The 13,048-nt window shown below is 52.3% G+C and overlaps 1 protein-coding gene across 7 annotated transcripts; it reads left to right on the top strand.

Moving 5' to 3' along the window:
- The first annotated feature begins 4,696 nt into the window (after positions 1–4,696).
- LOC112563178 lies at positions 4,697–12,642 on the top strand. 7 transcript variants are annotated; one of them, XM_025236955.1, is made up of 10 exons: positions 4,697–5,549; positions 6,163–6,499; positions 7,103–7,215; positions 7,658–7,849; positions 8,700–8,882; positions 9,392–9,604; positions 9,821–10,030; positions 10,497–10,724; positions 10,916–11,167; positions 11,642–12,642. In XM_025236955.1, exons 3-10 carry the CDS (start codon positions 7,167–7,169, stop codon positions 11,917–11,919), a joined length of 1,605 nt encoding a protein of 534 aa, XP_025092740.1. In that variant the 5' UTR covers positions 4,697–5,549; positions 6,163–6,499; positions 7,103–7,166; the 3' UTR covers positions 11,920–12,642. The 7 variants fall into 7 exon arrangements, with proteins under 7 accessions (XP_025092740.1, XP_025092739.1, XP_025092738.1 ...); XM_025236954.1 differs by lacking the exon at positions 4,697–5,549 and adding an exon at positions 5,746–6,061; XM_025236953.1 differs by lacking the exon at positions 4,697–5,549 and having other exon boundaries at positions 5,746–6,499.
- The last annotated feature ends 406 nt before the right edge of the window (positions 12,643–13,048 follow it).

Genomic DNA, 13,048 nt, shown 5'->3' with positions numbered 1-13,048 from the left:
CTGCGATGGGGAGTGCCATCCAGAATCCCCAGCCCTGCTTCAGCCCAGGTTGGTGCTCTGGACCTGGCGATGGGGAGGTGCCATGCCAGAAATCCACCAGCCCTTGCCTCCAGCCAGTTGCGTGCTCTGGGACTGGCGATGGGGACGGTGCCATGCCAGAATCCCCAGCCCTGCCTTCCAGCCAGGTTGTGCTCTGACCTGCGATGGCGGAGGTGCCATGGCCAGATCCCCAGCCCTGCCTTCCAGCCAGCGTTGGTCTCTGACCTGCGATGGGGAGGTGCCATGGCCAGAATCCCCAGCCTGCCTTCAGCAGGTTGGTGTCTGACCTGGCGATGGGGAATGCCATGCCAGAATCCCCAGCCCTCCTTCCGCCAGGTTGGTGCTGCTGGCCCTGGCGATGGGGAGGTGCCATGCCAGAATCCCCATCCTGCCTTCAGCCAGGTTAGGTGCTCTGAACCTGGCGTGGGGAGGTGCCATTCCAGAATCCCAGCCCTGCCTTCCAGCCAGTTGCGTGCTCTGGACCTCGGCGATGGGGACGGTGCCTGCCAGAATCCCCAGCCTGCCTTCCAGCCAGGTTGGTGCTCTGGACCTGGCGATGGGAGGTGCCATGCCAGAATCCAGCCCTGCCTTCCACCAGGTGGTGCTCTGGACCTGGCGAATGCGGAGGTGCATGCCAGAAATCCCCAGCCCTGCCCTTCCAGCCAGTTTGGTGCTCTGGACCTGGCGATGGGAGGCCATGCAGAATCCCAAGCCCTGCTTCCAGCCAGGTGGTGCTCTGGACCTGGCGATGGGGAAAGGTTGCATGCCAGAATCCCCAGCCCTGCCTCCAGCCAGGTTGGCCTCTGGACCTGCGTGGGAGTGCCATGCCAGAATCCCAGCCCTGCCTCCAGCCAGCGTGGTGCTCTGGACCTGCGAGGGAGTGCCATGCCAGAATCCCAGCCCTGCTTCCAGCAGGTTGGTGCTCTGGACCGGCGATGGGGAGTATTAGTTGCCATGCCAGAATCCCCAAGCCCTGCTTCCAAGCCAGGTTGTGCTCTGGACCTGCGATGGGCGAGGTGGCCATGCCAGAATCCCCAGCCCTGCCTTCCAGGCCAGGTTGGTGCTCTGGACCTGGCGATGGGGACGGCCATCAGGAATTCCCAGCCCGGCCTTCCAGCCAGGTTGTCTCTGACCTGGCGATGGGAGTGCATGCCAGAATCCCCAGCCCTGCCTTCCAGCCAGGTCTGTGCTTGACTGCGTATGGGAGAGTAGCCATGCCAGAGATCCCGCCCTGCCTTCCAGCCCAGGTTGTGCTCTGGACCTAGGCGATGGGGGAGGCCAGTGCAGAAATCCCCAGCCCGCCTTCCAGCCAGGTTGGGGCTCTGGACCTGGCGATGGGGAGTGCCAGTGCAGATCCCCAAGCCCGTGCCTTCCAGCCAGTTGGTGCTCTGACCTGGCGAGGGGAGTGGCCATGCCAGAATCCCCAGCCCGCTTCCAGCCAGGTTGGTGCCTCTGACCTGCGCGTATGGGAAGGTGCCACCAGAATCCCCAGCCCTGCCTTCAGCCAGGTTGGTGCTCATGCCGACCTGGCCCGACCCGGGAGTGCCATGCCAGAATCCCCAGCCCTGCCTCCAGCCAGGTGGTGCTCTGACCTGCGATGGGTGAGTGCCATGCCCAGAATCCCCAGCCCTGCCTTCCAGCAGGTTGTGCTCTGACCTAGGCGATGCGGGGAGTGCCATGCCCAGAACCCAGCCCTGCCTTCAGCCAGGTTGGTGCTCTGGACCTGGCGATGGGGGAGTGCCAGCCAGAATCCCCAGCCCCTGCCTCCAGCCAGGTTTGTGCCTCTGGACCTGGCATGGGGGAGTGCCATGCCAGAATCCCCAGCCCTGCCTTCCAGGCAGGTTTGGTGCTCTGGACCTGCGATGGGAGTTGCCATGCCAGAATCCCCAGCCCTGCCGGTTCCAGCCGAGGTGTTCTTCTGGACCTGCGATGGGGGAGGTGCCATGCCAGAATTCCCCAGCCCATGTTGCAGCCAGGTGTGCTGCTGACCTGGCGATGAGGATGGTGGCCATACCGACCCCAGCGCCTGCCTTCCAGCAGTTGGTGCTCTTGATGGCGGATGGAGGTGCATTGCCAGAAGCCCAGCCTGCTTCAGGCAGGGTTGGTGCTCCTGACCTGCGATGGGAGATGTGCAGCCAGCATCCCCAAGCCCTGCCTTCCATTGGTGTTTGACCTGGCGATGGGGAGGGCCATGCCAGAATCCCCAAGCCCGCTTCCAGCAGGTGGTGCACCTGCGATGGGAGGTTGCCATGCCAAATCCCGCCCGGGCGTGCTGCCTTTCCAGGCCCAGAGTTGGGGTGCTCTGGGACCTTGGGCGGATGGGGGGTGGCCAGCCGAGAATCCCCAGCCTGCCTTTCCAGCCAGTTTGGTGATCTGAAAGCCTGGCTTTCAAGTCCCCAGCGCCTGCGCTTCAGCCAGCCAGTTGGGTGCTCTGGGACCTGGCGATGGGGGAGCGTGCCATGCCAGAATCCCCCAGCCCTGCCTTCCAGCCAGGTTGTGCTCTGACCTGGCGATGGGGGAGTTTGCCAGCTGCCAGAATCCCCAGCCCTGCCTTCCAGCCAGGTTGGTGCTCTGGACTTGCGATGGGGAGGTGCCATGCCAGGGAATCCCAGCCCTGCCTTCCAGCCAGGTTGGTACTGCTCATGGACCTGGCGATGGGGAGGGCCATGCCAGAATCCCAGCCCTGCCTTCCAGCCAGGTTGGTGCTCTGGACCTGGCGATGGGGAGGGTCCATGCCAGAATCCCCAGCCCTGAGCCTTCCAGCCAGGTTGGTGCTCTGGACCTGGCGATGGGAGTGCCATGCCAGAATCCCCAGCCCTGCTTCCAGCCGGTTGGTGCTCTGGACCTGGCGGATTGGTGTGGAGAGTGCCATGCCAGAATCCCCAGCCCTGCCTCTCCAGCCAGTTTTTGGTGCTCTGGACCTGGCGATGGGGAGGTGCCATCCAGAATCCCCAGCCTGCCTTCACCAGCCAGGTTGGTGCTCTCAAGGACCTGGCGATGGGGAGGTGCCATGGCCAGAATCCCCAGCCCTGCCTTCCAGCCAAAAGGCCTGTGCTCTGATGGGGAGGGTGCCATGCCAGAATCCCCAGCCCTGCCTTCCAGCCAGGTTGGTGCTCTGGACTTGGCGATGGGGAGGTGCCATAGCCAGAATCCCCAGCCCTGCCTTCCAGCCAGGTTGGTGCTCTGGACCTGGCGATGGGGAGGGTGCCATGCCAGAATCCCCAGCCCTGCCTTCCAGCAGCGTTGGTGCTCTGCGACCTGGGGAGGCGATGGGGGAGGTGCCATGCCAGAATCCCCAGCCCTGCCTTCCAGCCAGGTTGGTGCTCTGGACCTGGCGATGGGGAGTGCCATGCCAGAATCCCAGCCCTGCCTTCCAGCCAGGTTGTGCTCTGGACCTGGCGATGGGGGAGGTGCCATGCCGAATCCCCAGCCCTGCCTTCCAGCCAGGTTGGTGCTCTGGACCTGGCGATGGGGGAGGTGCCATGCCAGAATCCCCAGCCCTGCCTTCCAGCCAGGTTGGTGCTCTGGACCTGCGATGGGGAGGTGCCATGCCAGAATCCCCAGCCCTGCCTTCCAGCCAGGTTGGTGCTCTGGACCTGGCGATGGGGGAGGTGCCATGCCAGAATCCCCAGCCCTGCCTTCCAGCCAGGTTGGTGCTCTGGACCTGGCGATGGGGGAGGTGCCATGCCAGAATCCCCAGCCCTGCCTTCCAGCCAGTTGTGCTCTGGACTGGCGATGGGGGGTGCCATGCCAGAATCCCAGCCCTGCCTTCCAGCCAGGTTGGTGCTGGACCTGGCGATGCCAGCAGGCTTCCAGAGGACCTGCCATGCCAGATCCCTGAGCCTGCCCCCCCCCCCAGCCAGGCCTGTGGTGCCTGGACCTGCCGATGGGGGAGGTGCCATGCCAGAATCCCCAGCCCTGCCTTCCAGCCAGGTTGGTGCTCTGGACCTGGCGATGGGGAGGTGCCATGCCAGAATCCCCAGCCCTGCCTTCCAGCCAGGTTGGTGCTCTGGACCTGGCGATGGGGGAGTGCCATGCCAGAATCCCCAGCCTGCCTTCCAGCCAGGTTGGTGCTCTGACCTGGCGATGGGGGAGTGCCATGCCAGAATCCCCAGCCCTGCCTTCCAGCCAGGTTGGTGCTCTGGACCTGGCGATGGGTGATGAGGGGAGGTGCCATGCCAGAATCCCCAGCCCTGCCTTCCAGCCAGGTTGGTGCGAGGGAGGTATGGAATCCCCACCTGGCGCATGGGGAGGTGCCATGCCAGAAGCCCTCCCCAGCCCGATGGGGAGTGCCTGACCCGATGGGGATCCAGCCAGTTGGTTGCTCTGCCGACCTGGCGATGGGGAGGTGCCATGCCAGAAAATCCCCAGCCCTGCCTTCCAGCCAGGTTGGTGCTCTGGACCTGGCGATGGGGAGGTGCCATGCCAGAATCCCCAGCCCTGCCTTCCAGCCAGGTTGGTGCTCTGGACCTGGCGATGGGGGAGGTGCCATGCCAGAATCCCCAGCCCTGCCTTCCAGCCAGGTTGGTGCTCTGGACCTGGCGATGGGGGAGGTGCCATGCCAGAATCCCCAGCCCTGCCTTCCAGCCAGCTGGTGCTCTGGACCTGGCGCCATGGGGGACGGTGCCATGCCAGAATCCCCAGCCCTGCCTTCCAGCCAGGTTGGTGCTCTGGACCTGGCGATGGGGGAGGTGCCATGCCAGAATCCCCAGCCCTGCCTTCCAGCCCCTCTCCTTGTGGACAGTGCATCGCCATCATGTGTGAGAGGAGTCAGCGGTCAGCGTCGCCATATTGTCATGGACCTTTACCTGTCATCAGTTTAATGCCTTGAGTGATTTTGATTGTCTTATTATATTTTATGCAGCTCTTCATAGTTTTTAATGTTTGTTGAATTATCGACAGAAAAATTTTTATGACTCGCAATGATTGAAGCAGAAGGCCCCTCTCAGCGCCGATTTGAGAGATTGCTGACGTCACGCTTCCGAAGTCTCCCGAAGTTTTACCCTTCACTGAGACCTTTACAAAACAAAACAAAAATCAGCGGCCCGGGATGCCTAGAGAAGAAGTGGTGCCTGAGTCACGAGCTGTAAATCTTCCTAGTTGGGATTTGTGTATAGTAGTAGAGTAGTGTCTATCGACAGCGCGGTAGTCCCCCGTTTTTGGACTAACCTCACCTAAACGACGTATGACATCTTTTTCTGTATTATTTATGAAATTGTATTAATGAAATGTTTTGTGAAATTGTAATGGATATTATGAAAGTTTGGAAGTCGTTATCATAATAATATGAGAAAAAGATGTGAGAACTGGAGAACATAGTGTAACCTCGAGTTACAGGTTTCAAGTGTATGGGCTGAACAATTGGAGCCTTCTGGATAATGAAGAATCGCCTCCCAGGACCATTCTGTGATCGACGTGATTTTGGTTCAGTTCCCCGTAGCACGTGCTAGGAGCCCAGTGACGTCACCGCGGATTACCTCCCGTGTGACCCCGGAAACCGCTTACGACAGGTGTGTACGGCCTTCGCGCGCGTGTGTGTGTTATTGTATTCTAGTCTGCTGGACATGTGGAGGGCCGATGAGTTCTGTAAAATTGACTGCAAGGCTATGTTCACTTCACTATGTTCACTTTACTATCTTCACATTCACTCACATTCACTTCACATTCATCTGTTGTTGTTTATCACCGGGCGTGCTTCCTCATCCTTTTGTACCACAGACCATAATAACTGAACAGTCGCTAACAAACTTAATTGTGTAGCCTCCGCTTTTTCTTCTGTAACAAGATGGCCGCTGAAGCAGCCCGCAAAAACTGATGACGTCACGTGAAATACGACTCATTGTGTGTAAAGGTCAGAATAGTTTTGGGGTGAAAGTTCAGAGCGTTGGAACTGTAGTCAACACGCTATTAGTCTCAAGTTGCTAATACAACGGAAAGTTGAGACACTGGAACTTTGCCCGGTTCAGACTGGCCTTGACCGACACAGCTGGGTGACTCCGAAGGCTACGACTATTACCCAGAGGTAGGATCGGGACTTTAAGGTTAAATGTAGACATCTGAGGTCTGTTTGATCACACGAATCACATTCTTCTTGCTTTACTTTTAACAAACCCTTTGTATCAGGTGTATAATGTCACGGGTTTCCGGCGACAGAGGAGTAAACAAAGTCTACTGCGCACATCATCCTGACACGTGACCTGGAACACACACCAGCGAACTAGAAATAAGACAGACGAGCAGACGAGAGAAGAGACGATAGAAGGCTTCAATCAAGTAAACAAGGAAGAGTCAATTGTGGACTTTGTCTGGTCTCGTCTTCGCATCCATCAAGCATCGTTCGTTGCCCTCGGTTGTCTTGGAACTTGGCGAGGACAACAATTGTTTGTCTGATCAGTCGACCATTTCTGTCTCGGGTAGTGATTCGCAGTCACACCAGCCTAACCCATCAAGACAAAGAGAAGTATTGTCAATTACTACCTCTCTATTTTTAATTACTATATATATCTTTCTTCTGAAAGTCCGTTCAACAAAATTTAAGATATTGAAATTAAGTAACATCTACCCTTTTGTCGCCATGACTAAGGTTCACATGCACCAGCGGTTCTGCAGCTATAATACTTGATAATACGATACTGCAGCTTTACAATACTGTCTCATACTTTACACTGCATGACAGACTTCTCAAGGGAGCATGTAGACTCTCTTTTTAAACTGTGAGGTAGAGGGAAGTATATAATGTTATTGTAACATGACGCTTCTGATTCTCTAAGTTATATTTGGTAACTATTGGGCTGAAGGGTGGAAGGTCCGGGGTGAAAAAAAGTGCCCCACACACAACACAAGAGCATGGGTGTGAATGGCGAATACTTTTATGTTAAGAAATGGGTCAGGACAGTAGTGATGGAGACTGTAAGTACAAGTTAACTTTGATATTTGTCAGTTAGCAAGCAACTGTTTATAACGCAGAATGACCAACATCTTGTCGGGTGCATCGATGTCAGTTTTGTCTTTGGGTGTTCAGTGAAATCTCATCAATGAAAAAAACTTCTCTTGAACTGTTTAGAAGACACCTCGCTTGGGACAAAAACAACAACAACAGCAACAACAACAACAAAACCTTCTACGACATGGCCGCCACTTGTGTTGCGCTGTGCACAGCAGTTGCTATGATTGCAAGTAAGGAGAAGCGAACATTGTGACGTCAAAACTCATAGAGTAGAACGTTGGGTTTATGACGTCACAGTCACATTTGAATCGGGATGTTTAAAACATGTCAGACGACAGTATGAGAGCAGCAGTTATGTCTAACTCGTGTATACCATGGAGTCGATGTATTCTAGCAACCAACCAACCACCAACAAACAAATAAACAAACAAACACGCATCTGCTTTTATATCCCAGTAAGAAGATAACAATCAAAGAAAAATCGTCCTTTATTCATTCAAATTCTTGTGTGAACAATGACATTGCACTAGTGTTAGTCTCCCACAGACAACCGTTACCTCTCTCACGCATTGCAAGTCGTAGCACGCAGCACAGTCGCTGCATCGGTTTTGCTGTTGTGTGGACGTTGTCGTGTGTGAAGACCGACGTATGCGTGGTACAAATATTGTGCAGGTGCCGCTGCGAGTCAGGGCTGTCTGACAGGTGATGCGTGTAGTAACTCCGTGAACAAAGAGACCATTGGAGGCGTGACGTACTGCTGCAGTGACGTCACTGGATCGCCAAAGGTGAAGGTTGATGGCACCTGCGAGTGCCAGCCTGAGGATGAAGAGATGAAAATGTGGGCCGATACAACTATGAATGACGGTAAGAGGTAGTCGCAAGGATTTCAACAGCCACTGGCAATAAAAATCCTGGCAACGTCCGTCCTTTAGTCAGGAGGCTGACGATGTCATGTGACAGACTATGATCCAATGTGATGTGAAAATCTTCAGTGCAAATCACAGAAAAAACCCGCAAAAACGTTGTTTTGAAGTACAAAGTACATTAAAATCTGACTATAATGCAGACCTGTATATCAGACACATCTGCTAGCTCATATTTCAGTTTGTATCTTAAGCTTGTAACGCCGTCTTGTAACTCCAACTAGTGTTACAAGCATTTCATGTAGGCTAGTATGGTGGGTTTGTACTAAAGGCAGTATCGCAAGCTCCTATTTAGGGCTAGTTTAATAAAAATAATTTATGAACATAGCATCATAAGCCTGCAGACAGACTGCCGACCTGTAATGTTTACGAGCATCCGTCTCCTTGTTGTCGGATCTGCGTGTCAAGGTCCAACGGAAGCACAGTCACCGAGTATCACAAGAGCAGCTAATACAAACAGGAAGCATCACTCCAGAGAAGAATGCAGTAATTCGTGCGGCCGCTCTTAGGTCTGAGTTGTTTGTTTACGAAACGTTTGTATCCTCCTTTATCCTACAGAAAGCGGTTACAGAAAATGGAGTCGTGGATAGGGGCAAAAAAGGACAAATGAGGGATAATGGAGAAGGGTTAACTGTAATCCACGGATGAGAGTAGAAAAGTAACAAAGTAGATTGTAATCTCCAACGTTTGATCTCTGATGTCATGTCATTCGTGAATACTGCTCAGTCTTCCCCATAACCGACACTGGGGGAACAAATTATTGTTTTTTTCTTTTTTTTTCTTTCCTTTAGGTCGCATGTGCCTAAACGGGGACGAAGATTGTGGTGGTGCGAGCAGAACCTACACGAGGAAGGACACTTTCTGCTGTCCTCGCGGTCATTCTTTGCACATTGCTTCCAATCCCTACGACCCCACCGACTACCATGGCTGTGAATGTCGGAAAAAATCCTCGAAAAGGGGGCACAACTCTTCAAGTGAGTTTGCATGAGAACTATTGGTTCCTTCTTCGAAGGAGGCGAATGAGTCGTTGACGACAATCATTCTTGAAATGTTCTCCACGTCCACTTCTACCCCGACTCTCATTGTTAAATGTTCTGTTGTTGTTGGCACTAATCTGCTGGCATTATATGGCTTTGTTTACGAGTTAATACTATAACTTTTTATTTGATGATGCAGAAATGAGAAAATTTGCTTTTTGGGTATGTCTACATGGCTTGAGTTAATACAGTAGTCTTGTTGCAGCTGTATGATGCTTGCACCCCTTCAGGTATTGGCCAGTTGTGTTGTAGTGTTCACTGTCGCAAGCCTATAGTGGTTTTGCGTGTACGCATTATGTATAGTGGTCGGATGACTGACACTAGTCTCTAATACTATCATCATTGTACAGCATCCTCCTCTGTCCACCCCATCCTCTCATCAGGCCTGCTGAGTGAAACACAGGGGTGACTGATACCCGTTTAAAACCTGTTTTCTTTTTGTAAAGGTCACAGTTGTACGTACGGCACAGAGAGTTGCCGTGACATGACTAATAGCCTGATGAAAAGTAGGCCCTATTGCTGCTCCAACAGTATCTCCATGAACGTTGCCAGTTTCGGTGAAGTCATCTACCGTGGGTGTAGGTGTCCGGGAAACACTGCCCCTGTCATCCCTCCAGGTGCCTACACTCCTCCCTTGACTGGAGATTACAACTCTTCAGGTAAGCCTCACAAAATATGTTTGTACTTCTTAAGAACTCGTGTTTATCTCAATCATTCGTTTGTGTTTCTATACTCTGTTTCTCTAGTAATGGTCGTCGTGTAAATTCAGTTTATCATTTTTTTCCTGATGGTTTCTTTCATAATTCACCGACTCTGCAGAGCTCCACCGCAAGCTTGTCAGTCAGTTCCATGTACAAAGGTGTTTTGCTTTGCAGGAGAGGCGTGTCTATACAACGCCCTCTGTGACGATTCCCCCAGTCTCAAGTGTGGCAGCAGGCGAGACAACGTATTTTGCTGCTACAACAGCCGGGGTATCCACACCAAGTACCTGGACCCACCCGTCGTCACCGCATGCACGTGCACTAACGACTTCTGGGGCGGGCGGTGCGGACTTTACCAGGAGCCAGCTCCCTTCACAGAACAGAGTGAGTGATGTCCAGCCTGTTACACAAACGAGGCACAACACGACAAAGCTTCCGGTTTATTCACATTTCAGATTAACTACTAAAACGAGGCATGAGACTACAAAGCTTCCGGTTTAGTCCCATTCTTTGTTTAGGCTCGCCGAGATTAATAGCGGAGAACTTCGCAAGAGGCTAAACGTTGGTCTTGGCAGTCAGCAGTCCACCTATACACATCCATGGTGAGATACTCACTCACACACACGACTTGAACCTGAATCAGGTTTGGACAGATAAGTCACCCATACAAACCAGAAGCAAAGCCGGACATCATTAGTATCTCTTTCCAGAAGGAACTTTTTTGGTAGGTCACGTGAGCGGAGTCAGCAGTCCATTAGAAAAGTAGTGACACTGTGTGGACTGCCAAGGTAAATGTTACAGGCCGGGGGATCATGTCCCGTCATGTCTTTTCTTCCTGCTACCATTGCAGGGTGCTTGACCGACGGCGACTGCCCTGTGGGGATCAACACCACGGTCGTGACAACAACCAACAACGTGAAGGTGACGTACTGCTGTCCGAGCCTCATCCACAAGCCTCACGTGCAGACCGTGCAGGGCGCCACACCTAAAGACGTCTGCAGCTGCAGCTCTCACGGCGAGGACAGAGGTTCCCCTGAAGAGAAGGTTCGTGAGTGGGCCGAGCTGACGAAGGACTATGGTAAGAATTATACAGAGAGTGATACTTTTAGACCGATAAATATACCTTTTGATCTTTGAAAAGATTATTCTTTACTTCTTTTGTCTGCTTGTCCTTCTGCTTCTTCGGCAGTCCGTTAAATATGAATATCTCTCCCGATGACAGTTGGGACGCCTTTTAAAAGTTGCGCTGCGTGGACGACATGTTGTCAGGTCAATGGTGTGAGAGCGGACCAGTCTGTGGAAGCCTCTCATCCCGGCTGAAGTTATACTTGCGGGTGAAGTATTTTTTGACCGCGACCTTGACGATGTGTTGCCGCCAGACCAACGGCACTCAATACTACGCCGTCTACAGCTTGGACAGCGACTACGACCACGTCGGCTGCCGGTGCGCCAACACCTCCGTTCCCCGCCCAGTGCCTGGAGCCTATGTGGTGCCGGAGGCTGGCTACTTCAACTCCACAGGTAGACTTTGATTGGGGGCGGACATCTACCTGTGTAATTTAGTGCGTTTAAACATTTTACAGGTTTGAGGGTCGCTGGGGTAGCAACTGCGTGTATAAAATATTGCCTGACAGTCACAGATTATAAAACCCAATTTTCAGTATAAACAGCGAGATTCGCATGCGCAAAAACAAAATTTGATTCCGACTTAAACGGTTTTCATGTGAATAGGTTATCACTCCTTTGATAAGTCTGGTCAGGACTTGACATTCTAGAACAAACACAAAGCAATATCACTTGTGGCCTCTGCCCTGATCTTCAAATGTATACTAGCGAAGCCTCTCAGCGGCGCCATGACACCAAAGACAAAGCGGCTGTTATGATGTGTTCGAACCTCTAGCGCGAATCATGCGCCATCCACCCACCTTTTCGGTTTCCTGTTCCTTCTCTAAATGATTTTTTTAAGAGGCTTGTGGTTCGATCTTTTTGTTCCAGGGGAGAGCTGTTCGTATAATTCCGGGTGTGACAACTACCCGAGCGCCATTTGCGAGTCGTCTGAGGTGGCTGTCTGTTGCTATGGCAGCCGCGGCATCGTAACGCGTGAGCTGCCTGATGGTCGCACAGGGTGCACCTGCACGAATGAGAAGAACGAGGAGGTGTGCGGAGGATTAGTGTCCAAGGGATTGACGTCCAGGTCATCAGGGGTCACACCTACCCACCTCTGCCTGACAGTCGGGCTGATGGTCAATCTGCTTACATTCCAAACCAGATAGGCCAAAGCCACGTCCATGGAGAGATTGTGTTAGGATGATGGGGAGTGTTGATGATAATAATTTCTACAGCCTTTCCCCACCATCAAGGGTTCACATCACTTGTAAAAACAAGGCACGATAATAATAACTGTTAGGAGCATAAGGTCGTTAATTCTTAAACCGAGGAAGTATAAGTGTTCACGAACGAGAGAAAAGCATGAAGCAGGAGGTACAGAAGCCGATGTTGTGTACATAAACACGGAATGTGTAGCGACGAAGCACATGGCCTGTAGAAGAGAAGACGTGAAGAATACAAGGTCTTTAGATCAGAAACAGTAAGTTGTATTAGCGAACACCAAACGACCATATCTCAAGGTGGCCTAAACAAACTGTAATTAATAGGCTGCAGAGACCGATAGTGGAAGAAGTCTACAGGTGGAAGCGTCTTGGTGTTGGCATAGAAAAGTGAAAACAGAGATATAAGCGCAACAAAGACCCCAAGGTAGCGAGATGTATGTAGATTCAGGAACAAAAAAAAAAAAGAAAGAAAGAAACAAAACAGTCCCTTCGAACCAACTAGGCAAAAGGACATCACTGATATACAAGGGCAAGTGTGGCCAAGCAACTACTGACCTGCCTCAAGAATCAACGCTACTTGCAAATCTGACAGGAATTTCAAGAACACTGCCATAAATAGTATTGTGTGCTGATGCAGGCATATTCAAATACACACACACAACCATCTTATATGCCTTCCTTCTCACTAGCTCGCGCTGTAAAAACAGAAAAGACAAAAGGTATGGTGTGAGTGCGTTTCTGCACAAATCACTTTTAATACATCACAGTTACCTGTCACAATACTGACACTCAACTTAACACAGTATGTTCGCTGCTTCTGCAACACATGCAGGCACGTGCACACATGCACACACAAGTATATTGGGTAGTTGTCCCCAAAAGGGAAAATAACTCTGTCGGTTAAGAATTTTATAACTGATTTGTGGTCGGTAGGTCATAAGATGCAGAGCCAAGTTCTTTGCAAGCAGGATCTGCGGGTAGGCCGAAGTGTGGTTATGAGTAAAAGCTCCATTTTCCACTCACTATGCACAACAGGCGCAAGAAATAAGGTTGGTCACCTTCAAGAGCACAT

Source organism: Pomacea canaliculata, linkage group LG4 (assembly GCF_003073045.1).
Source record: "Pomacea canaliculata isolate SZHN2017 linkage group LG4, ASM307304v1, whole genome shotgun sequence".
NCBI classification, from domain to species: Eukaryota; Metazoa; Mollusca; class Gastropoda; order Architaenioglossa; family Ampullariidae; genus Pomacea; species Pomacea canaliculata.
The sequence above is the reverse complement of the archived record's forward strand: the minus strand, read 5'-3'. Positions and strand labels throughout refer to the sequence as shown.

Coding starts and splice junctions, on each gene's coding strand:
- LOC112563178 (XM_025236952.1), top strand. CDS start 7,074: ATGAAAAAAACTTCTCTTGAACTGTTTAGAAGACACCTCGCTTGGGAC. Junction 9,605..9,820: donor TGGAGATTACAACTCTTCAG/GTAAGCCTCACA, acceptor TTTGCTTTGCAG/GAGAGGCGTGTCTATACAAC. Junction 10,031..10,496: donor AGCTCCCTTCACAGAACAGA/GTGAGTGATGTC, acceptor CTACCATTGCAG/GGTGCTTGACCGACGGCGAC.